General features: G+C 41.0%; 1 protein-coding gene across 1 annotated transcript in view; it reads right to left on the bottom strand.

The window, feature by feature from the left end:
• Positions 1–21,427, bottom strand: part of STOM (stomatin) — a 33,389-nt gene extending 11,962 nt beyond the window's left edge. The window contains exons 1-4 of the mRNA XM_053563926.1: positions 21,277–21,427; positions 3,416–3,519; positions 1,887–1,959; positions 698–780 (exon numbers count right to left, since the gene is read on the bottom strand). Of these exons, the coding sequence (XP_053419901.1) occupies positions 698–780; positions 1,887–1,959; positions 3,416–3,519; positions 21,277–21,337 (321 nt within the window). The 5' untranslated portion in view covers positions 21,338–21,427. The remainder of the gene's footprint in view (positions 1–697; positions 781–1,886; positions 1,960–3,415; positions 3,520–21,276) is intronic.
• Positions 21,428–23,250: the final 1,823 nt, after the last annotated feature.

The raw sequence follows: 23,250 nt of genomic DNA, 5'->3' as shown, positions 1-23,250 counted from the left end.
AGATGGTAAAAATGTGTGGCGAACACAGCAAAGCTCTCATCTTTTGTCTCCTAAGATGTGGGCACCAGGACAGCCATCAGGGAGCCATGATGGAGCTAATGTAGAAAGCATTTGGCATGGAGCTGTGGGAAGACATTGGATGGGGAATAGCTGGATTTTAGCCCTGGCTCTGCCACTGTAATTTGGAAGAATTCCTATCTCACCACAACCATAAACTTTCTAGGATTCTATGTGAAGTAGTTTGAAAAAGCACAAAATAATTAGAAATACAAAATATTAGACATTTTATCTAAAATGTTGAGCAAGCAATTTCTAATTCTCTGGGTTCTAATCTATGTATCTAGAATAGAACTTAAGAAAGAATACCATACTAAATAAGATTTTCTATCAGAAACCCATAGAGGAGAAATGTGGTAGTAAAAATGATAATGACAACAATGACGGTATTAATGTTACCCTAACGTCACCATTACATTATGTTTTGTAATACAGTCATCCCTTGGTGTCCGTGGGAGATTGCTTCCAGGACCTCCAGTGGATATACCAAAATCCGAGGATACTCAAGTGCCTTATATAAAAAGGCAGAGTTGTTGCATATAACCCCTGTACATCTTCCTGTGTACATTAAGTCATCTCCAGATTATAAAGCACATTCACACATGATATCTCAGTTTTTCAAAGCCAACGAAAACCTTACCTCCTGAGGAGGGATGTCAAATGAGATAGTTCTCATGTCCACTTTGATGAAGCTGTCAGTACATGGCAGAACAAAAAACAACCCTGCAAAAAAGATACAAAGGTATCAGCACCTAATCGGTTCCTTTTTCCATTCAATTTTAATAGAGTTGACCTAATGAACTAAAAGTCATCAGTTCATCTTAGCAAATGAGCCAGAAGCCAGGAAATTTATCCTCGACTCCCCTTGTTTACGTCCCACATCCAGCTGTTCTCATTAGGGCCTGTGGAGTTCATTTCCTTACTATTAAGGAAACTGAGTGACTGTTACTGTCATTCTTTTTTTCCCTTAACTTGGACCAATACAATTCCTTCCCATCTTTCTATTTCTAGTAGTTTTTCTCCAGCAATCCATTTCCTAAGCTACAAACAAAGCAATCTGACCTAAAATACAAACTCTGCCCCATACGTAGTCCTGCATGATGCACCTCCGCTCACCTCTTCAGCCACCCTCCGCCCCTTCACATCCCACACTTTTGCTGGACTAAGCTACTTATAGTTTCTCGAATCTGCAACGCTGTCTTCTGTACACTGCTTTGCGCATGTTGCTAGCTCTGCTGGGAATACCTCCCCGCTTGGTTAACATCTTTTCATGCCTCAAAACCCAGTCTAGATATCACCTCCAGAAAGCTTTGCCTCATCCTACTACTAGTTTGGATAAGTTGACTCTTCTTTGGGTCTCTCTTCTCACACCTGTCTGGGATCACCAGATCATAATATTTATCACATAGGATTGTGGTTATCTGTTTCCTTGTTAGTGTCCCACCATTAGATAGTAAGATCTTTGAGGACAGGGACTGCGTTTTAGTCTCCCTTGAACTCCCAGGGCCTAGGACACAGTAGTTTAATTGAAGTTTGCTAAGTGAATTACTAAAAGTCTTTCTTTGGTGGAATTCTCATGCTCACATTTTTATAGTTGTAGCTATTCCTGGCCTAATAAGATAATCTTATCAGTTCAAGTGGAAAAGGGAAGAGAAGGGTGGAAAGGAAATAGTAACAATAGTAAGACTGGCTAAAGCCACTGCTATTGTTATACAACTTCCACTACGTGAACTTTTTCCAAGTCAACAAAGAGACCCTCATAAGGGGAATCATGTTCAATAAAAAGTACTCCAGTCTCCAGAAACACAATCCAGAATACTAGTACTAACCAGGTCCTTTGGCTCCTCCTTGTAAAATACGACCCAATCTAAAGATGATGGCTCTTTCATACTCTTTTATAATCTGGAATAAAAATACAAATGATAATTTAACATGGAGTATACAAATACTGGCGTACGAAGCTTCTTGAATATGTATTTCTGCTCTAAACAGGTTAGATGGCTCACAGAATTTTTTCTGTATCCAGATAATGGCAAATAACGTGTCTAATGTTTACCTTCTCAAAGTATAATATTTATTTATTTTTATTGATTATAAAAGCAATAGATTATTCATTGTATAAATTAGGGAAGTACAGAATATACAGAAACAAATCCATAACGTCACTCCTCAGCTGCTATCATTAAATTGCTCATGCATTATTATTATTATTTTTTTGTAGAGACAGAGTCTCACTTCATGGCCCTCGGTAGTGTGCCATGGCATCGCACAGCTCACAGCAACCTCCAACTCCTGGGCTTAAGCGATTCTCTTGCCTCAGCCTCCCGAGTAGCTGGGACTACAGGCGTCTGCCGCAACGCCCGGCTATTCTTTGGTTTTGCAGTTCAGCCGGGGCCGGGTTTGAACCCGCCACCCTCTGTATATGGGGCCGGCGCCCTACCGACTGAGCCACAGGCGCCGCCCTGCTCATGCATTATTAATTCGGAAAAAAACTTCGAAGTCCTCATAGATTTTCTTCTGATTCCTTTAATTTTTTTTTTAAGATAGAATCTTGGTAGAGTGCTGTGGCATCACAGCTCACAGCAACCTCAAACTCTTGGTCTTAAGTGATTCATTTGCCTCAGCCTCCTGAGTAGTTGGGACTATGGACGTCCACCATAATGCCCGGCTATTTTTTTTTTTTTTTTGGTTGCAGTTGTCACTGTTGTTTAGCAGGCCTGGGCCGGCCTCAAACCCAACAGCATTGGTGTATGTGGCTGGCGCCCTACTCACTGAGCTAGGGACGCTGAGCCATATAAGAATAAATTTATCTGAAAATGTTTATAGCACGTTTTATCTTTTTAGGAATATGTAAATGATAATAATTTACCCAAGTATTAATAACCTTATAGAAAAAATAATAAGCATCCAATTTACTATGTGCCAGGCACTGTGATACAGACACACAAATTCATTTAATCCTTGCCATAGTTGTATGAAGTAGGTGTTGCTATTTTCTCTGATTTTATAAGGGAGAAAACATGGTAGAAGTAACATAGTAAACAATAAATCCAGTAGTCAAATCTCTCTATCCTAACTCTGGAGAACTTCTTTTCACAGGACCATTTCATACCCCTGACCCCAGAAAATTTGTGATGGTGACCCTTACTTTAACCCATGGGGAAGGATTCTCTGGAAAATGGCTAAAAACAAGTCTTAAGGTGACCTTATAATCAGTCAGTAGAATACACTTTCCAAAAGAGATGAAGAAATAAGAATTACAGGCCAGTACAGTCTCTCTCTGACACACACATACACACACAGAGGGTTTATGTAGGTGGGAGTTGATTTTTCCAGATGGGAATGAAATGTTCATTACCTTTATGCACATCCATATTGATATTGGGAAAGTTACAAGTGTGAATAAGAACGACACAGCCACTAAAATCCATCCACAAGGTCCAAGGCCCTTACTTGGACTATCTGTTGAAAAAAAAAAAATAGGTAACTCTTAATATTATTGTAACAAGCACAATCAAGACCATCTTCATCCTTATTATTCACTGAAAAAGTATATACCTGCCACTATGCTAGATGTTTCTCATGGATTTCCCCATTTAATCCTCACATTACCCTTTAAGTGTAGGTACTACTTTCCCTAATTTACGTAACATGACAACGTTGAGTATATCTTCACATTAGTCGTTACTTTATCCAGCCAAGCATTTATTAAGCGCCTACTATTTATTACACCCTGTGCTTTGTACTGAAGTGATAAAAATGAATGACTCAATCCCAGCTTTCAAGAAGTTTAGTGGGGGAAGATACACAAACAGATAACTATAATGTTGGGTGGTAAGTGCAGATACAGAGTATATGCTCAGAATATGCTCCAGACCCAGAGTAAAGTAACTCATGCAGTTAGGATGGAGAGTGAAGTGGAGTGGGGTGAACAGGTGATGGTGGCAGAGAGCTTCTTGAAGGAGAAGAAGGGAAAGGGGCATTTCAGCAGAGGATACACCATGAATTAAAGGTGAAACCCATATGATATATGAGTATAAAGTCACTTAGAGCCACCTATTAAAAATTTCACCTGCAAAATATTTTACAGCATCATTTTTTGTCCATTTCCTGGTTATTAGACAAGTTGCTTCTGATTTCTTACTATTTTAAATAATGGTGTAATGAACATCTCTGTACAATTTTTCTTTCACATTTCTAAATGTTTCCTTTTCCATACTTTGAAATAGATTTTCTGTCTAATCACAAAAGTAATATATCCCACCGTAAAAAAGGTGAGAAAAGTATAAAAAAGGAAAAATTAGTCTAAATCTAGAAATAATAAGAATTTGGGTATATTCTTCCCAAAATATTTCCTGGTACACACAACCATATTTTTAAAAGTAATAAAATTTGTGGGCTGGGTGTGGTGGCTCATGCCTGTACCCTAGCACTCTGGGAGCCGAGGCAGGTAGATTGCCCGAGCTCACGAGTTCAAGACCAGCCTGAGCCAGAGCGAGACTTCATCTCTAAAAATAGCCGGGCGTTGTGGTGGGAACCTGTAGTCCCAGCTACCTGGGAGGCTGAAGCAAAAGAATCGCTAGAGCCCAAGAGTTTGAGGTTGCGGTGAGCTAAGACGCCATGGCACTCTACTTTAACCAAGGGTGACTGAGTGAGACTCTGTCTTAAAAAAAAAAAAGCAATAAAATTTGTAACCCATTTTTTCTCCTCTAGCTATCATTCTCTTGCCTTCTTTTTGTAGCCTTTGTAACTATGCATGTGTTTTTCTGTTTTTGTTTTTAATTTCTTATTAAAGTTATACTTGTGTCAAGTTTAAAAAGTCAAACTGTTCTGTAAGGAAAAAAAAAAGTACAGTCCTCTGCTCACTTCTTCCTATTTCTTCCTCTGCAAATGGAATTGCTCTTTTGGCTATTTGGGTATTTACTTTTATGTTTCTAAATATGCTTCTCTTGGCTCAGCGCCTGTTGCTCAGCGGCTAGGATGCCAACCACATACACTGGAGCTGGAGGGTTCGAACCCAGACCAGGCCTGCCAAACAACAATGACAACTACAGCCAAAAAAATAGCCGGGTCTTGTGTGGGCGCCTGTAGTCCCAGCTATGTGGGAGGCTGAGGCAAGAGAATCACTTAAGCCCAAGAGGTGGAGGTTGCTGTGAGCTGTGATGTCACAGCACTCTACTGAGAGTGACATAGTTGAAGTTGTTACTTCTTGCTTCTTGACCTTCCACCTTGATAAGGGATTTAATTCTCTTTCTGCCTTGTCCCCCAACACGTATGTATACCTATCCTTTTAATACCTTCTAATACAACGATATCATAATTTCAGTTAGATCATCAAATTTTACATTATTATGATTTGTAGATGCTATTCAGAGCTAAGCCAAAAGTATCATTAATTTTCCTTTCCTGTACCACTTTTTTTTTTCTTGGAGTTAATGTTTTTGTTTTTTTCCAATAGCTTAGTGTTTGACTACTTGTTGATCTAATCTTAAACTTTCCATCAGATATTCCACCAATTTCATCTTCTGAAGCAAGTCTCAGAGCCTTGTCTGGATGCCTCTTGCCTGGTGCACAGATACTATTCCGGGAATGCCTCTCACTATCATGGTGGAATTCCCGTCCCCTTTGGTGTTACTCCTATTTTCTATATCCAGAATCTCCCTCATTTTTAGTCTGGTTTTTCTGTGGCAGATATAGGGATGAGAAGGGCAAGACACATTACTGATTTTCTTATCGATCACTTGGAAGGCTTCTGCTGTATTTTTAGGAGCTGTTTCTGCCAGCTCCTCCTGTCAAGAGGAGAGGAGGTATGCCAGGCAGAAGAAAGGGCAAAACGGCAGTGAGATGGGGAATTGAATAAATAGGAGGCCAAGAAGTAACTAGAGTTCAGGCTGGAAGCATGAGAGAAAAGAGAGAAAAACATGCTGGCACCCAGGTCAAGCGCTCTAAAACACAGGATGAAAAGCCAGACACGGAGTGAGAACTGTGGGTATATGTGACTTGCTAAGTTTCTGATCCAGGCAGGGTGTGAGGCTGATGTTCTTATGTATACGTAAATGAGATTCTAGGGCAGCGGTTCTCAACCTGTGGGTCGCGAGCCACAGGAACTCTATTAAAGAGTCGTGGCATTATGAAGGTTGGGTAGAACCCCACTGTTCTAGGGTAATCCTGGAGGTTTTGAAGGTATAATTTGAGAGTGCAGACATATTCACCACGGGTATATTAAAAGCCAGGCCATGATGCTGCTGGTGGAAAAAAGTTCTAGCAGGAAGTATCATAACTGGAAATAGTGTCGGTAGCTGCTGTGAATGGTTTTCTCTACCCCAGGCACTGTGTTAAACTGCTTTAGACATGCATCTCGTTTAACTCTTACAAAAGCCCTGTGAGAATATTTTAAACTCTATTTTATGAATGAGGTAACTGAGGTACTTCAGTTTCCAAGGATTCACAATGGAAAATGTAGGACTCAAATATATATCACCTTATTCCAACTAAAGCCCATGAAATTCACTCTTTGACCCTTCATCTATGAATAAAAATGTCCTCACTGAAGATTTTTCGTGTTTGGAGCACCTTCTCAAGATAGTATCCAAACTGGGCAAACATGGCAGGAGTTCTGAGCATGAAATCTGATATTCTTACACAGGAAGCCCTCTGCATTCTAGTGGTGCCTATTTATAGCAAAAGACAGATTCGAGGAACTGTGCCAGACTCAGATCTAGGTTTATGGAATGAAATGGATTCCAAACTAGGAACACATTGGCCACAAATACTTTCTAAAATATTGTCCCAAGTCTCCCATATTTCCCATATTCCAGGCAGAGTGTGCAGCTCCATGTCCTGAACACAGCAGACCACACTGTGTAAACTCCCTCAGGACAGGGTGTTTCTCACTAATTTTTATAATCCCAGTATTTAGCACAGTACCCTGGATAGAATGGACATAAAATAAAATACCTTTTTTTTTTTTTCTGTAGAGTTGGGTCTATGCCTTGTTGCCCAGGCTGGTCTCTAACTCCCAGCCTCAAGTGATAGGCTGGTCTCTAACTCCCAGCCTCAAGCGATAGGCTGGTCTCTAACTCCCAGCCTCAAGTGATCTCCCAAAGCATTGGGATTATAGGCATGAGCTACCATGCCTTGTAAAAATAAAACTTTTTAAAAAAACTATAAATACCTATTTATTAATGACCAGGGTATAATTTTCCCCCTGTAATATGAAGTACTGGAAATAAAAGACTTTAAGATTTTTTCCAGTGTAAACCTTTCAAGATTACATAATTTGGCTACCTGGTAGTTTTAGTCATAATCAGAAATCCAGTTAAATTAGGGTGAAAGTCAGAAGAATAAAACACTTCTTATCAACCTTTCTAGCTAGATATGTTTTTTCTTTCCTCTGAATCTTGATAACATTTTTTAACTTCTCATGTGGCACTTATATTTTGCCTGATATTTTCATTCCTTAGGCACTTATATCCCTTATTAGACTGAGATTTTTCTCAATGAAAACAAGGAGTGTCTAGGTTTAAATTTCAGTTCTAATACTTCTTGGTTGTATGATTTCTTTATTTCTTGGAATCTTAGTTTCCTTACCTATAAAAACAAACATTATTAGTTAGGTCTTATAAAATTGAGATAGTGCTCAATACATTTAGAGACAGTTTTCCGTAATCTCTCCATTCTACTCAAGTGTTCAAATCTTCAAGATGAAAAATGAGAAAACACAGAGCACTTGTTCTGTTTGATAAATGCCTCCTAAATGATTTAATTTGTCCAGGCTTCCCCCCAAGCAAGGCCAGGCATAAACATTTAAAGACCCTCAAGAAGCTCACTTACGAAGAGACCTACATGAAGACAAGCCAGTTTTTTGTGCTCAGTTCCCATTTCACACTGAGTTTTTGAAAGCCCCATATGAGCATATGGGATTACAAATCAAGAGGAATTAGAAATTAAGTAGATATTCAGAGAACTGGGCTTGGTCTTTCACATATATCAAATACTCAGCATATACATGAAAAATGTCATTTTCATATTTTCTAATGCCTTTAAAATCAAACTATCCCATTTTCAACCCTCAACATGACTCCCCACCCGATTACAGCTCAAAAAGGTACATAAACCACATTCCTGAGAGAGGTAAGGCTTAAATTCCAACATGCTTGTAAATGATCTCTTAGACACCTACCACTTCTGGGAATAAGAGGAAAAAAATTCTCACAAACGTTTCATGACGTTCATTTCCTTCAAGTTTCTCATGTATTACTTTAGGACCGAGTCCTTCCTACCAGTTTCGTAAGTGACAATAACAGGCAATCAGTAGTCCTGAGATATTTGGTTGACATATTTGTCCATATTTTGCTGAGTAGGAGCATTCCTGAAAATTAGGGATCCTATGATACTTGGTTGTAAATACTACTTTGCCATGGTTTAGAGCATTTTCTTTTTAATATCAAACTCCTTCTTAAAAACTACATTAGAATTAACTTTCTTCTGCAAGACATGATTGCAAGAGGGACTTTACCTAACAATTGCAATCAGTGTAACCTAGCTTATTGTACCCTCAATGAATCCCCAACAATAAAAAAAGAATTAACTTTCTTCTCCCCTTGAGGCAGAGTTTCATTGTCACCTGCACCAGAGTACACTGGCTTCATAGCTCAGTACAACCTCAAATTCCTGGGTTCAAGCTATTCCCTTGCCTTGGCCTCCTAAGTAGCTGAGACTACCAGACTCCACCATCACACTTAGCTAATTTTTCTAGGTTTTGTAGACATCGGGTCTCACTCGCTCAGGTTAGCCTTGAATTCGAGAATTCAAGTGATTCTCCCACTTTACCTTCCCAGCATGGTAGGATTATAGGCGTGAGCCACCTAGAATAAACTTTTAACTAATCAAAACAAGAGTCTGAAAATGGATATAAGCCTATACATTTAAATTTTGTATAGAACAACCAAGTTGGGCTTACCTCCAGGAAACTAACAGATTTTTAAAAAACCCATAGCTGGGGCAGCACCTGTGGCTCAAAGGAGTAGAGTGCTGGCCCCATATGCTGGAGGTGGCAGGTTCAAACCCAGCCCTGGCCAAAAACTGCAAAAAAAAACAACAACAACCCCCAAACCATTGCTTTTTATTTTAAAAGTAAAATAATCATCATATATAAATCAGAAATTATAGCTCAATAGAAAAATAATCTATACTTTCATTATCTCTGAATGGGCATTAATTTTTGCCTTGCTATATGTGCATTAAATCTTTGCTATTCTATTATTTTTTTTCAAAAGTGAAACGTGGTACAATGATCTAAAAATTTGCTTTTCCCTGGCTGGGCACAGTGGCTCATGAGCTCAAGATCAGCCTGAGCAAAAGGGAGATCCCATCTCTACTAAAAAAATAGAAAAACTGAGGCAAGAGGATCACTTGAGCTCGAGTTTGAGGTTGCTGTGAGCTATGATGTCACAGCACTCTACCCAGGGTGACAGCTTGAGACTGTCTCAAAAAAAAAAAAAAAAAAAAACCCCAAAAACAAAAAACTGCTTCTCCTTCACTATGCTGTGAACATCTTTTCCTGTCAGCCCATACCTTTATCATTATTAGTGTCTGTATAATATTCCACTGTTTCATATGATGAACATTTAAGTTTTATGCAATTATCTCATAAATTCTGCTGCACTGAATACACTTTTAGCATAGTTTCTGTACGTATTTTACTTTGTATGTAAATTAAGTTTTTAAAACAGATTAAATTATATAATCCTTAAATTTCTTCTTATGGAGTTTTTTTTTTTTTTTTTGTTGAGACAGTCTCATTTGTCATCCTTGGTAGAGTGCCATGGCGTCATAGCTCACGGCAACCTCAAACTCCTGGGCTTAAACGATTCTCTTGCCTCAGTCTTCTAAGTAGCTGGGACTACAGGAGCCCGCCACAACGTCTGCCTATTTTTAGAGACGAGGTCTCACTGTGGGTCAAGCTGGTCTCGAACTGGTGAGCTCTGGCAATCTACCCGCCTTGGCCTCCCAAGTGCTGGAATTACAGGCATGAGCCACTGTGCCTGGCACGGTATCTTTTATTATTATGAATAACTACCATTTATTGCCTATACATGTAAGGCACGTATAGGCAACACATGCCTATACATGTTGAATGTCTTATTACATGTTAGCCACAGCTAGCTCCTTAATATATTAGTGTTTCTAATGTTTACAAAAATCTGTAGAGTAAGTATAAAATATTCCTCTTGGAGTTCCAAAGTAAAAAAGCTAAAGACCTCTGGGAAAAGACAAAAGAAAACAGAATTATGAAATGAAGAAATGAAAAAGGACAAGTTGTGCAGTAATTTTTGTTGGGCCAGGTTCTGGAAAAGCAGTAAAATGTTCTTTCCAAGATGATAACACAAGCTAATGTCCAGAGCATTATGCTGTTTCCAATCTCTTATTAGCTGATTTACTCTAAGATCTACTGAACTTGGCACTACTGGAAATCATGAAGAGTAATAAATCTCATTCATCGAGATTTAATTATTCTGAAGTTCAAAAGATACTGGATTTCCTCTGCTGAGATAGTCCAGAAACATAACTTATATATGTATAGTTTCTGAAATCCTGACTTAGTTGTATGCATTTTTGCACACAAAAAGGAAAGGATGGGCTTAAGAATTATTGAAAACCTAAACTAATTTTTTTTGTTTTGTTTTGAGACAAGAGTCTCAACATGTTGCCCTCAGTAGAGTGCTGTGACATCACAGCTCACAGCAACCTCTAACTCTTGGGCTTAAGTAATTCTCTTTCCTCTGCATGCAGGTGCCTGCCACAACACCTGGCTATTTTTTGTTGCAGTTGTCATTGTTGTTTTAGCTGGCCTGGGCTGGGTTCGAACCTGCCAGCTTTGGTGTATGTGGCTGGTGCCGTAATATTCCACTGTAGAATATTCTGCTGTAATATTCTACTGTGCTACGGGCACCAAGCCTAAACTGTAACATTTTAAAGGACGATCTTTTCCTTCCCTTTAACTTTATGTTGTAAATTGCCAGGAACAGTGTAGTCTGGATGGGTGAAGATAGGATGGCTGGGAGTTTGTCTCAAAAATGGGCTATCTAGTTCTAATGGTATCCTTTAAAAGGGTAACAGTCAAAATCAAAGGTCTTGGCAATTTTTGAATTTTCTTCTTAGAAGCCTACATGTTCACAATGTGAGTGTTCTTTTGGCCACTCTGATTCTTCATCAGAGAGTGTACATCAGGATTTGGCAAACTTTTCCTATAAAGAGCCCAACAGTAAAACATTAGGCTTTGCAGGCCATGCAACTACACAACTCTGCAGCCGCAGTGCAAAAGCAGCCACAGACAATACATACATGAACGGCATGGCTGTTCTAATAAAATTTTATGGACACTTAATTTCATATAGTTTACTTGTGTTATGAAAAATTATTTTTCTTTTGATTTTTGAAAAACCATTTTTAAGGGGTGGCGCCTGTGGCACAGTGGGTAGGGCACTGGTCCCATATATGGAGGATGGCTGGTTTAAACCCGGCCCCAGCCAAACTGCAACTAAAAAAAAAAATAGCCGGGCATCGTGGCGAGTGCCTATAGTCCCAGCTACTTGGGAGGCTGAAGCAAGAGAATCACCTAAGCCCAAGAGCTGGAGGTTGCTGTGAGCTGTGATGCCGCAGCACCCTACTGAGGGTGACAAAGTGAAACTCTGTCTCTTGTAATAAAAAAAAAAAGAAAGAAAGAAAAACCATTTTTAAGTATAAAAACTATTCATAGCTTGTGGGCCACAGAGAAATAGGCAGTCAGCCAGATTAGGTGCATGGGCTATTATGACTCCTGTTCCTGTCCTATCTCTTCCAATATTTACTTGAGGACGAAGACTTTCATAAATTACACAATGCATTTAGTTTTACTTCCAGCTATTCAAATAAGGATACACATTCCAGCTTCTTAGTTTCTCTTTCCTTTGCTGTTTTGAAAGGTCTTTTATAAGACCTGATACACAAAAACTCAAGGTGAAAACAAGCCAAAGGGCAGGTAAAATCGAATATAAACACATCTTCAAATAATCAAATTTTTACTATCACTGCGTTTAAGCACATGGTAGGGCCTCAATAAACATGTTGAAAAAATTATGTTTAGTTAGAGATCATGACTTGCAGTTCATTTAGGCAGAGGATTTCTCAAGCCAAGAAGCATTCACTATAGCCTGCTTTTCAAATTATTATTTTAATTAGGCAGTTTAGGTCTGTTCATGCCCTTATCCTTAAGCCTCTGGGGAAGAAATTATTCTCTAAGACAGGGTGGCTGCAGGCCAGATGGCAGCAAGCAGGGAACCACTATGCAAGACTAACTTTTCCTTCATCTATAGCTATAAATACTGAACAGGAAGAACCGACACTGACAAAGCATCATGCGATTTAAATCGCAAAGCTTAAAATGTGTTTACCATGAAATATTAAGAAAAAGAAATGGACTAATCCTTTCAGGAAAGATTTTCAAGGACTGAGTGTGATGGCTCATGCCTGCAATCCTAGCACTCTAAGAGGCCAAGGTAGGAGGGTCCCTTGAGTCCAGGAGTTCTAGACCAGCCTGAGCAACAGCAAGAACCTGTCTCTACTTAAAATAGAAAAAAATTAGCTGGGTGTCATGGTGGGCACCTGTAGTCCCCTTACTCAGGAGGCTGAGGCAGGAGAACTGCTTGAACTCAGGGCTTTGAGGTTGGTAAGAGCTAGGCTAATGTCATGGCACTCTAGCCCAGGTGACAGAGCAAGACTCCGTCTCAAAACAAAAAAAAGATTTTCAAGAGAAGATGAAATAAAGGGAATCCTTTGCTTATCTCAAAAAAGAATAAGCAAATTAACTAAACATAAATATTTTATTTCCCAAGCACCTCAAGGATTTTCTGGACCGTTCCCTCCTTCAAATGTTTCAGACCGTAAAACAGGATGAAAAAAGTAAGTGAGAACATCAATATTTTTAAATGTGGATGCCTCAGTCTTAAATAGGTCCCTCTCTCTTAAGCTACAATAGTACTGAATCCTCCCTAAACATTTATCACACTTGTAATTATCTTATTCAGTGTCTGTCTTCATGAGATTTTGGTCTTATTGAAACAGTACAGCATAATGGGTTCAGACCAACCCCCTCTGAGCCTCAGTCTACCCATATAAATATTGGGCTAAGAAGAACATACCCTCAGCGGGTTAGTGTGATGAATAAATGAGATATACTGAAGGTATCTAGTGAAAAACCAGTACTCCAAAAATAATTTGTTAAATAAGTAGTTGCTGAATGAGTTGAATTAGTGATTCTGCTGTTTCTCTGGGGGAAAGAGAAACCTACTATTACATAAGACAGTCTAAAACTACATGTCAGCAAATAAGATTCAAGAATACAATTCAGAATCATCCTCTGTCCCAAAGTAGTTGTCAACTGCTTTCCTCAAGTGTTTGTCTTTATTATACAATCAGATCCTTTCCAATTGTGAGGTAAGAGAATTCAGGAAGGTAGAAAAATGGGTTGAACATACCCATGTCTTGGAAACATAAAAACCCTTATGTTTATAAAAATTGGAGAGAAAAACAATTTCACAATGGATATTAAGTTAATTAAATTTAGACTAGGCTGAAATACATTAAAACAGAACAAAAGCCTCCTTTTCCAGGTTTTTTATTTCCAGCTCTTTTACTCAGACATCTTAAAATTATCTATAATTATTTTTTTACATAAAAGTCTTCGAAGGGTAAATCACTTTCATTTAAAAATGGGAAACAGGCTCCATGTCTGCATAACAGTGGTTATGGCACCAACCACATACACTGAAGGTGGCAGCTTCTAACCTGGCTCAGGCTAGCTAATCAACTACAACAACAACAAAATAGCCAGGAGTTGTGGCAGCTGTAGTCCCAGCTACTTGGAAGGCTGAGGCAAGAGAATCCCTTAAGCCCAAGAGTTTGAGGTTGTTGTGAGCTGTGATGACACAGCACTCTACCGAGGGTGACATAGTGAGACTCTCTCAAAAGAAAAAATAAATAAATAAATAAAAAATAGGGCGGCGCCTGTGGCTCAAGGAGTAGGGCGCCAGTCCCATATGCCAGAGGTGGCGGGTTCAAACCTAGCCCCGGCCAAAAAAAAAAAAAATAGAATAAAATAAAAAATAAAAATGGGAAACAGAAGAATAAGAAAACAAGATTATAAAGTTCCCAATTCTTTGCTGAGGTTGAATAGCTAAGCAGTGGCTAACAGCTTGAGTTTTTGGTGTCAGATTCCACTTCTACTATTAAATGTTCTCATCAATAAAATGGGGAGAGAGAACAATATTCCTTTCACACAATATTTCACAAAATATTTTATGTAAAGTGCTTTACCTTTAGGAAGTGTTTGATAAATAGTAGCCATAATTGTTACAACTTTCAGATCATTATTGATACAGTTCATAGTATAAACTTTTTATTAAAGTGACTATTAAGGTGGCCTTCTGCCACCTGCACACCATGGATAAAGTATCAAGATTAACAACCTGCTAGGGGATTATCTCTGGAGTAGAAACACTATATTTGGGATAGTTAGATCTACACTTTCTTTGACATCTTTCATACAAATCTTCTAGTGGTGATACTGCAACCTCAACCTAGAATTTTAATTATAAATTACACTGTGATTTCACTACACTGTACTATACTATAAGTGCTAACTCCAACTGGACAAGAAGTTCACTATAATTTTGTGTCTGAGACTTTTTTTTTTTAAGAGACAGAATCTCTGTCACCTAGGCTGGAGTGCAGTAGCATGATCATAGCTCACTGCAGCCCTGAACTCCTGGGCTCCAGCAATCCCTTTGCCTTAGCCTCAGCCTCCTCAGTCACAAGGATCACACACAGGTGTGAACCACCACTTTATTGGTTATATATTCAAGGATAATCTACTGAAATGTCAGGCCAAATGCTTGAGGTCAAAATTACTAGTCTCAGAGTACAAAGATTTGAAAAGAATGGTGAAACAGGGCGGCGCCTGTGGCTCAGTGAGTAGGGTGCCAGCCCCATATACGGAGGGTGGCAGGTTCGAACCCAGCCCTGGCCAAACTGCAACAAAAAAATAGCTAGGCATTGTGGCAGGTGCCTGTAGTCCCAACTACACAGGAGGCTTAGGCAAGAGAATTGCCTAAGCCCAAGAGCTGGAGGTTGTTGTGAGCTGTGACACCATGGTACTCTACCAAGGGTGACAAAGTGACTCTGTCTCTAAAAAAAGAAAAAAAAAAAAAGAATGGTGAAACAAGTTGTATCAGTAGAGAACTGAACTTCCTTCTACCAACTGTGTCCTCTAACTTCTCTTTTCCCACATTTTAATAAATAAATGAAGATTATTTATTAGGTACAATAAATTGTACTGACAATTAAAATCTTTTTTTTTTTTTTTGAGACAAAGTCTTACTTTGAAGGCCTTGGTAAAGTGCTGTGGTGTCACAGCTCACAGCAACCTTAAACTCCTGGGCTTAAGTGATTCTCTTGCCTTAGCCTCCCAAGTAGTTGGGACTACAGATGCCTGCCACAGCACCCGGCTATTTTCAGAGATGGAGTCTCACTCTAGCTCAGGCTGGTCTCAGCTCAGGATGAATTTGTGAGCTCAGGCAATCCAGGGGCCCCAGCCTCCTAGAGTGCTAGGATACAGGCGTGAGCCACCGCATCCAGCTTAAAATCTCTTTATTGATAATAGAAACCCAGACAAATATTAGAATATATAACAAGAAATATGATGGTCACGCCCTAAAGTCAACAGTACGGGTTATAACAAACAATAAAGTAAACTACAAACAGAAAAATTGCTCCACTAAAATAAATCAAACATTAAACAATGTAATTTACTCCATGGAGATCTTTATTTCCCCTGCCTGCTTCCTTCTTCTTTCAACAAACATTTTTATACACCTACTAGGTACCTGATATACAATGAAGGACATGGTCTCTGTTTTCCAAAGCTCTCACAATGGGGGTAACACTGGTAACTATAATACTGCGTAATAAACATTATGACTGGTAACTATAAAACTGTATAATAAACATTATGACGATTTGTGTGTATAGGATACAAAGTAGACCCAGAGGACATGTGTTCATTTTTTTGTGGTTGCAATAGTTTAAGAAAATAGTTTTCCATGCCTTTTAAAAAAACTGATTTTGAACACCATCTATATCATTTTATCAACTTCTTCTTCTTCTTTTTTTTTTTTTTGGCCAGGGCTGGGTTTGAACCCACCACCTCTGGCATATGGGACCGGCGCCCTACGATTTTATCAACTTCTTTAAAATTTTTTTCTTCAAAGCTGACTAGGCTATCAGTGATTTTTGCCTTTTACCTTGCAAAATTCACACCATCTGATAGCACCAAGAACCTATTTGATCATTTAAAAAATATATAAATTTCAGTTTTTGTAGACACGGTCCACAGTTTGAATTAATTTATGACCATCAATGGTTTAATTCAGAGTAATTACTGAAGAAGTTACAATGTTATCCTCAATCTGATCAGCTATAACAACTGAAATAAACAAATCAGTCCCATGATTCTTATTTTCAGACATTCTCCCAAAGGGATTCCTTCTGTTGACATGGCTCTTAATTATAATGATACATTTCTTTGCAATCCACCTACATTATTTCATTACAAAGTGAATACAGTAGCTTTAAGAAAAACTGGCCAGGGGCGGCGCCTGTGGCTCAGTTGGTAGGGCGCCGGCCCCATATACCGAGGGTGATGGGTTCAAACCCGGCCCCGGCCAAACTGCAACCAAAAAATAGCCGGGCGTTGTGACGGGCGCCTGTGGTCCCAGCTACTCGGGAGGCTGAGGCAAAAGAATCGCTTAAGCCCAGGAGTTGGAGGTTGCTGTGAGCTGTGTGAGGCCACGGCACTCTACCGAGGGCCATAAAGTGAGCCTCTGTCTCTATAAAAAAAAAGAAAAAAGAAAAACTGGCCTTGCCCTAGGTTTGGCTGTATTGACTTATAACTAATTGTCAGCAAAGACCTAAGAGCCAGAGTTTGGGCTTTTATAATTCCACTGCTTCCCTCAGAAGCAGCCCTTCGGACCTGCAGCACCCAAGAGGTCTTGGCTGAAGCTGGGTTCCTCTGGGCTTTAACTTTGTTTACTGTCTCTCAACTTTAGTAGTACTGATGTTAGACAGGGTTCTACATTTTGGTATGCATCTCTAAGATAGGGAAAATAGTTTGGAAAATCAGATAGCCTGGGTTTGAAACCTGGTTCTCCATCTTAGGAGCTGCGTGTGGTTTTTACCACTTTTAACCTCAGTTTCTTTATTATAAAATGGCGAATGACGTTTTCCTTGTTACACTGCACAGAATTGCAATTAGATGTTTGTAAAGCACTTAGGCTGTGTTTGGCACAGGACAAGCATTTAAAGAATTGTATTTAATAAATTCTAGTAATAGCTTTCTACCAGGGTCAAGTCTTGAAGGTTTACATTGGAAACACAAAATGACATAGACCAAGCAAAACTGTGTATAATTTTCTAAGGGTGAATAAGTTTTCATTAATTCTTAAAAGATTTCTGTCTAAAAAATCGTTAAGTAGGCTGGGCATAGTGGGGGGCCAAGATGGGCTGATTGCTTAGCTCAGGAGTTTGAGACCACCCTCAGCAAGAATGAGACCTGGGGGGAACGGTGGCCCATGCCTGTAGTTGCAGCTACTCCGGAGGCTGAGGCAAAAGGATGGCTTGAACCCAGGTGTTTGAGGTTGCTGTGAGTTATGATGACACCACGGCACTCTAACCAGGTGACAGAGTGAGACTTGGTCTCAAAAAAAACGTAAAATAAAATAAAAAATTGTTAAGTGTAGAACCAAGGAAAACAACTTGGAATTAAAAAGACCATGCTCATGGCTGGGAAGAATCAACATTGTTAAAATATCCATACTACCCAAAGCAATATACAATTTTAATGCAAACCCTATTAAAGCTCCACTGTCATACTTTGAAGATCTTGAAAAAATAAGACTTCGTTTTATATGGAATCAGAAAAAAACCTCAAATAGCCAAGACATTACTCAGAAATAAAAACAAAGCAGGAGGAATCATGCTACCAGACCTCAGACTATAATATAAATTGATAGTGATCGAAACAGCTTGGTACTGGCACAAAAACAGAGAAGTAGATGTCTGGAACAGAATAGAGAACCAAGAGATGAATCCAGTTACTTACCGTTATTTGATCTTTGACAAGCCAATTAAAAACATTCAGTGGGGAAAAGATTCCCTATTTAACAAATGGTGCTGGGTGAACTGGCTGGCAACCCGTAGAAGACTGAAACTGAAACTTTCACCATTAACTAAGATAGACTCTCACTGGATTAAAGATTTAAACTTAAGACATGGAACTATAAAAATACTAGAAGAGAGTGCAGGGAAAACCCTTGAAGAAATAGGTCTGGGCGAGTATTTCATGAGGAGAACCCCCCAGGCAATTGAAGCAGCTTCAAAAATACACTATTGGGACCTGATCAAACTAAAAAGCTTCTGCACAGCTAAGAACATAGTAAGTAAAGCAAGCAGACAGCCCTCAGAATGGGAGAAAATATTTGCAGACTATACCTCCGATAAAGGTCTAATAACCAGAATCCACAGAGAACTCAAACATATGAGCAAGAAAAGAACAAGTGATCTTATCGCAGGCTGGGCAACGGACTTGAAGAGAAAATTCTCTGAAGAAGACAGGTGCACGGCTTACAGACATATGAAAAAATGCTCATCATCTTTAATCATCAGAGAAATGCAAATCAAAACTACTTGCAAAACTACTTGCAAATCAAAACTAACTCCAGTAAGATTAGCCCATATCACAAAATCCCAAGACCAGAGATGTTGGCGTGGATGTGGAGAAAAGGGAACACTTCTACACTGCTGGTGGGAATGCATACTAATACGTTCCTTTTGGAAAGATGTTTGGAGAACACTTGGAAATCTAAAAATAGATCTGCCATTCAATCCTATAATTCCTCTACTAGGTATATACCCAGAAGACCAAAAATCACATCATAACAAAGATATTTGTACCAGAATGTTTATTGCAGCCCAATTCATAACTGTTAAGTCATGGAAAAAGCCCAAGTGTCCATCCCATCGATCCACAAATGGATTAATAAATTGTGGTATATGTACACCATGGAATATTATGCAGCCTTAAAGAAAGATGGAGACTTTACCTCTTTCATGTTTACATGGATGGAGCTGGAACATATTCTTCTTAGTAAAGTATCTCAAGAATGGAAGAAAAAGTATCCAATGTACTCAGCCCTACTATGAAACTAATTTATGGCTTTCACATGAAACCTATAACCCAGTTACAACCTAAGAATAGGGGGAAGGGAGAGAGGGAGGGGAGGGAGGAGGAGGATAGGCAGAGGGAGGGTGACTGGTGGGATTACACCTGTGGTGCATCTTACAAGGGTACATGTGAAACTTAGTAAATGTAGAATGTAAATGTCTTAACACAATAACTAAGAAAATGCCAGGAAGGCTATGTTAACCAGTGTGATGAAAATGTGTCAAACGGTCTATAAAACCAGTGTATGGTGCCCCATGATCGCATTAATGTACACAGCTATGATTTAATAATAAAAATAAAATAAAATAAAAAGTGGCCTGTGACCTGTGACGTAAGAAACTAAATAAACATTAAGTACAAAGATCATGTTTATTCCAGAGCACTCTCCAAACTCATTTCCCACTGCAGTTTCTTACCAAGAGGTCAGGGTACAGAGGAATGCGTGTAACCCATCTTCTTACACAACTACCAAGGAAGTGATACAATTTTTTTCCTCCTCAACTTTTAGATCAGAGAGTATTTAAAATATGGCTCCATCACTTATAAACTGTGTGGCTTTAAGTAACTTAACCCCTTTGAGCACCAGTTTCCCCAAGGAGGGATAGGAACAGTACCTACCACATCATCTGTTGTGAAAAATGAATAAAATAATGTATCTAAAATATCTAGCACAGAGCCCTGCCTATTTAGTGTTCAATTATTTATTTATTTTGCTATTATTCTCATCAATTTCTGGTTGTCTACACTCCCTTTTGGGAAGATAACTTTTCATGGTGCTTAGTTGTGAAAAAGGAGGGAGAAAGATTTTTATTAATTCTTTTTATGCTCCTGGGAAGGAACTAAAAGATAGGGATCCCTGGACCAGATAAATCAGACTTATATAAAACAGATAGACAAGGTTGCCTTTACAAATAATCAGAACAGATGACTTCAATGAGTGTTCTTTGTAGGGCGCTGGGAAAGCCTGCCCAGCCCCCTAAATTTCTTTCACTGTGTCTTCCTGTCTGAAATTCCATCTTCAGAAATACTGTTAATTCCTTTGGATCACTAAGAGATCCTGAGAGGATTAAAGCAATACTCCGGGGAGGTCCCTCACCTCTCTTTGTTGGAACTCCTTCCCCTGGGAGTTAGCCAGTAAAGGCGCCAGGTGGTAGCCATTCTCACCTTCAAGACTGGACAGGGCCTAGCAGGGTGGGAGTGAGGGTAGGGGAACTTAGAGTTCCAAGTGAGGGACAAAAACCCTGAAGGAAGAGTTCTCTAAGACAAAGAGAGTAAAGCAGAAAGTGGAAATGGGGCAGAAAGTGAGGCTAGCAAGAGAGCCTTCTTTCCTTTCCTCTATATGGCCTACTATGTATAGGCCTACTATGGGTCCGGAGCTGCGGGTGGGGCATGCAGGGCTCTTTCCAGTTCCGGAGAAGGGGCGCTCCCCACAGGGTGGAGGAGGGGACCGGAAGGGTCGTGGGCAAGGGGTGAAGACACGGCGGGGGCTGGGGGCAGGTGCCGGCTCCACCCGCCCGCTGCCTGCCAGTTCCTTCTGCGTTTTCAAGTCCGCGTGTATGAAACGAGATAAGCGCTGGCCCAAGGCCAGGCATCTGGACCCTGGATAGCGTGAGCCCCCGCTACAGCGCTGAGCGTCGGAAACGCCCGGGCCACTGGCACGGCTTTGCACCCTACCACCCCTACGTCGTGTCCCCAGCCTACAAAACAGGGTTCGTTATTCTCAGTTGAAGAGTGAGAAGACCGCGGCTTGGGGAAGAGCTCGCACGGTCCAAAGCAGCGGAAAACGGCCAGGAATCCGGTCGTCAGACCGCGGAGCTCACGCGGGAGGCTGGGTCCTCAAGGGACCGCTAAGGGGCGGCGGTGAAAACCCCCCCCAGACCCTGCGGGGTAGTAGAACTCACCATTGAAGGAGTTGGGGAGTCGGCGGGTTCCGGCGTCCTCTGTCTGCCGCTTCTCAGACATGCTGCCCGAACCAGAGTCGCACTGCCTGGGAGGCCTCACCTAAGCCAGAGCGGCCGGGAATGCGCGGAGGGGCCAGGGGTCTGGAGAGCCAGGCTGCAGCCCCGCCCCTATGGGTCCCGCCCCCTCCCTCGCCCCGACCAATAGACGCCTGGGATCGAGGAGGACAAGCCCTCACTCTCCGCCCACCTGTTCCTCCCGCTAGGACCTCCGCGCTGGCTTCTCTCTCCCTCCGCGGAGGGTGAAGGGTGTGGCCTGAGGGGCGAGGCGCCTCTGGTGGCTGGCAGTGTCCTGGGTGGAGCAGCTACTCGGGAATGGAGGAGCGGAGGTCACTGGACCTAGAGAAGATACAGGGTAGGCGGCCCAGGGAACAGCCTGGGGGAAAGATGCTAGAGAGGAAAAGGAGACTTACTGGATACAAGTGCTAGCCCCGGGAGCCTCTCTGGGCTGAGGAATTAGAAGAGAGAAAGTGGCGCCCTCTCTCGACGGATTGGGGCCTGAGTTGAAGGGACAAGACCGTGGGGTACCCAAGCGGCCACTGCGAGGACCCACACGACCCTTGCCAAAGTGAAAGAGCTCCGGGGGCGGGGTGCATTTATTCAATCAGAATCCTTTTCGAGCCCCTGCTAACTGGCGGGCGCTGTGCTCGCTGTTGGAGATAGCTGTCTTGACAGAGTCTTGCCGGCCTCTTGGAGTTTACATTGTATTCTGATAGAGAGCCTGGTAACAACCAGGTAAACGAATCATTACACCTGGTGAGGTCGCTGTGGAGGGCACGGAGCATACGGAGAGTAGCAAAGGCCATCTACTTTTACGTGGGGGGATAAGGGAAGGCCTCTGAAAGGAGGTGGCTTTGACGTGTCCTCTGAAAGATGCGAAGGGACCAGCCCGGAAGTGGGGGCGGCGCAGGCGGTCGCAGAGGGTATCCCCATCGAGGATGCGAGGGAATTCCCAGTCTCCAGTCTTCTCTTGGGTTGGGACTGAAAACCTTCCCTTTGAAAACTACCCTCTGTTTTATTCTCCATGACTTGTCCTAATGCAGAAGGTTCAAAGTATGTTAATGTATGAAAGGTGCACTTTTAGAAACATTTTGTTTTGAGTTTTTTGTTTTGTTTTTGAGACAGAGTCTCACTTTGTGGCCCCAATTGAGTGCCCTGGTGGCATAGCTCACAACAACCTCAAACTCTTGGACTCAAGTGATCTCTTACTTCAGCCTCCCTAGTAGCTGGCACTACAGGCGCCAGCAACAACGCCCAGGTGTTTTTAGAGATAGGGTCTTGCTCTTGCTCAGCCTGGTCTCCAACTCTTGAGCTTAGGCAATCCACCCACCTTGGCCTCCCAGAGTGCTAGGATACAGGCGTGAACCTCTGTACCCAGCAAAAACATTTCATTTTGAAATAAGTTCACAGAAAGTTGCAAAGACAGTACAGAGAGATTATATGTGCCTTCTACCCAGTTTCCCCCTAATAGTTTTGAGAGAGGATACCCAGAAAAAGTAAGGTCTAAGAGAACAGAAGTCTTTTCAAGGATACCCCAAGGATACACCTGTGAGGTGCATCCCTCTGGTGACTCAGCTCTTAGGAATATGTAAAACTGAACTTCCTGGGACTTGGAGGCTGACACTTGCTTCTGTTCTGTGAAAGCCTGTGATTCTGTAAAAGAGTTTGCTTCTCCAGCTTGATTCAGACTGACCATGAGAAAAGTACCCATGGGCCAGAATTTTTTGACTGGGGATAAAAAGGAGAACACTGAGCCAGTTGGGGAGCATGGCCATTTTGAATTCTTCTGTGCCTCCGTCTGCCGGCTGAATAAAGCCCTTCCTCTTGTAAACATGGTGTGAGGTGGCTCTTTTTCTCCATTGGGCCTGCTCATCCTGTAACAGTTTCATCTTAAGTGACCTGTACTATCAAAACTGG

Source organism: Nycticebus coucang, chromosome 2 (assembly GCF_027406575.1).
Source record: "Nycticebus coucang isolate mNycCou1 chromosome 2, mNycCou1.pri, whole genome shotgun sequence".
In the NCBI taxonomy this organism is placed as follows: Eukaryota; Metazoa; Chordata; class Mammalia; order Primates; family Lorisidae; genus Nycticebus; species Nycticebus coucang.
Note: the sequence above shows the minus strand (reverse complement) of the source record. Positions and strands in the feature narration are given on the sequence as shown.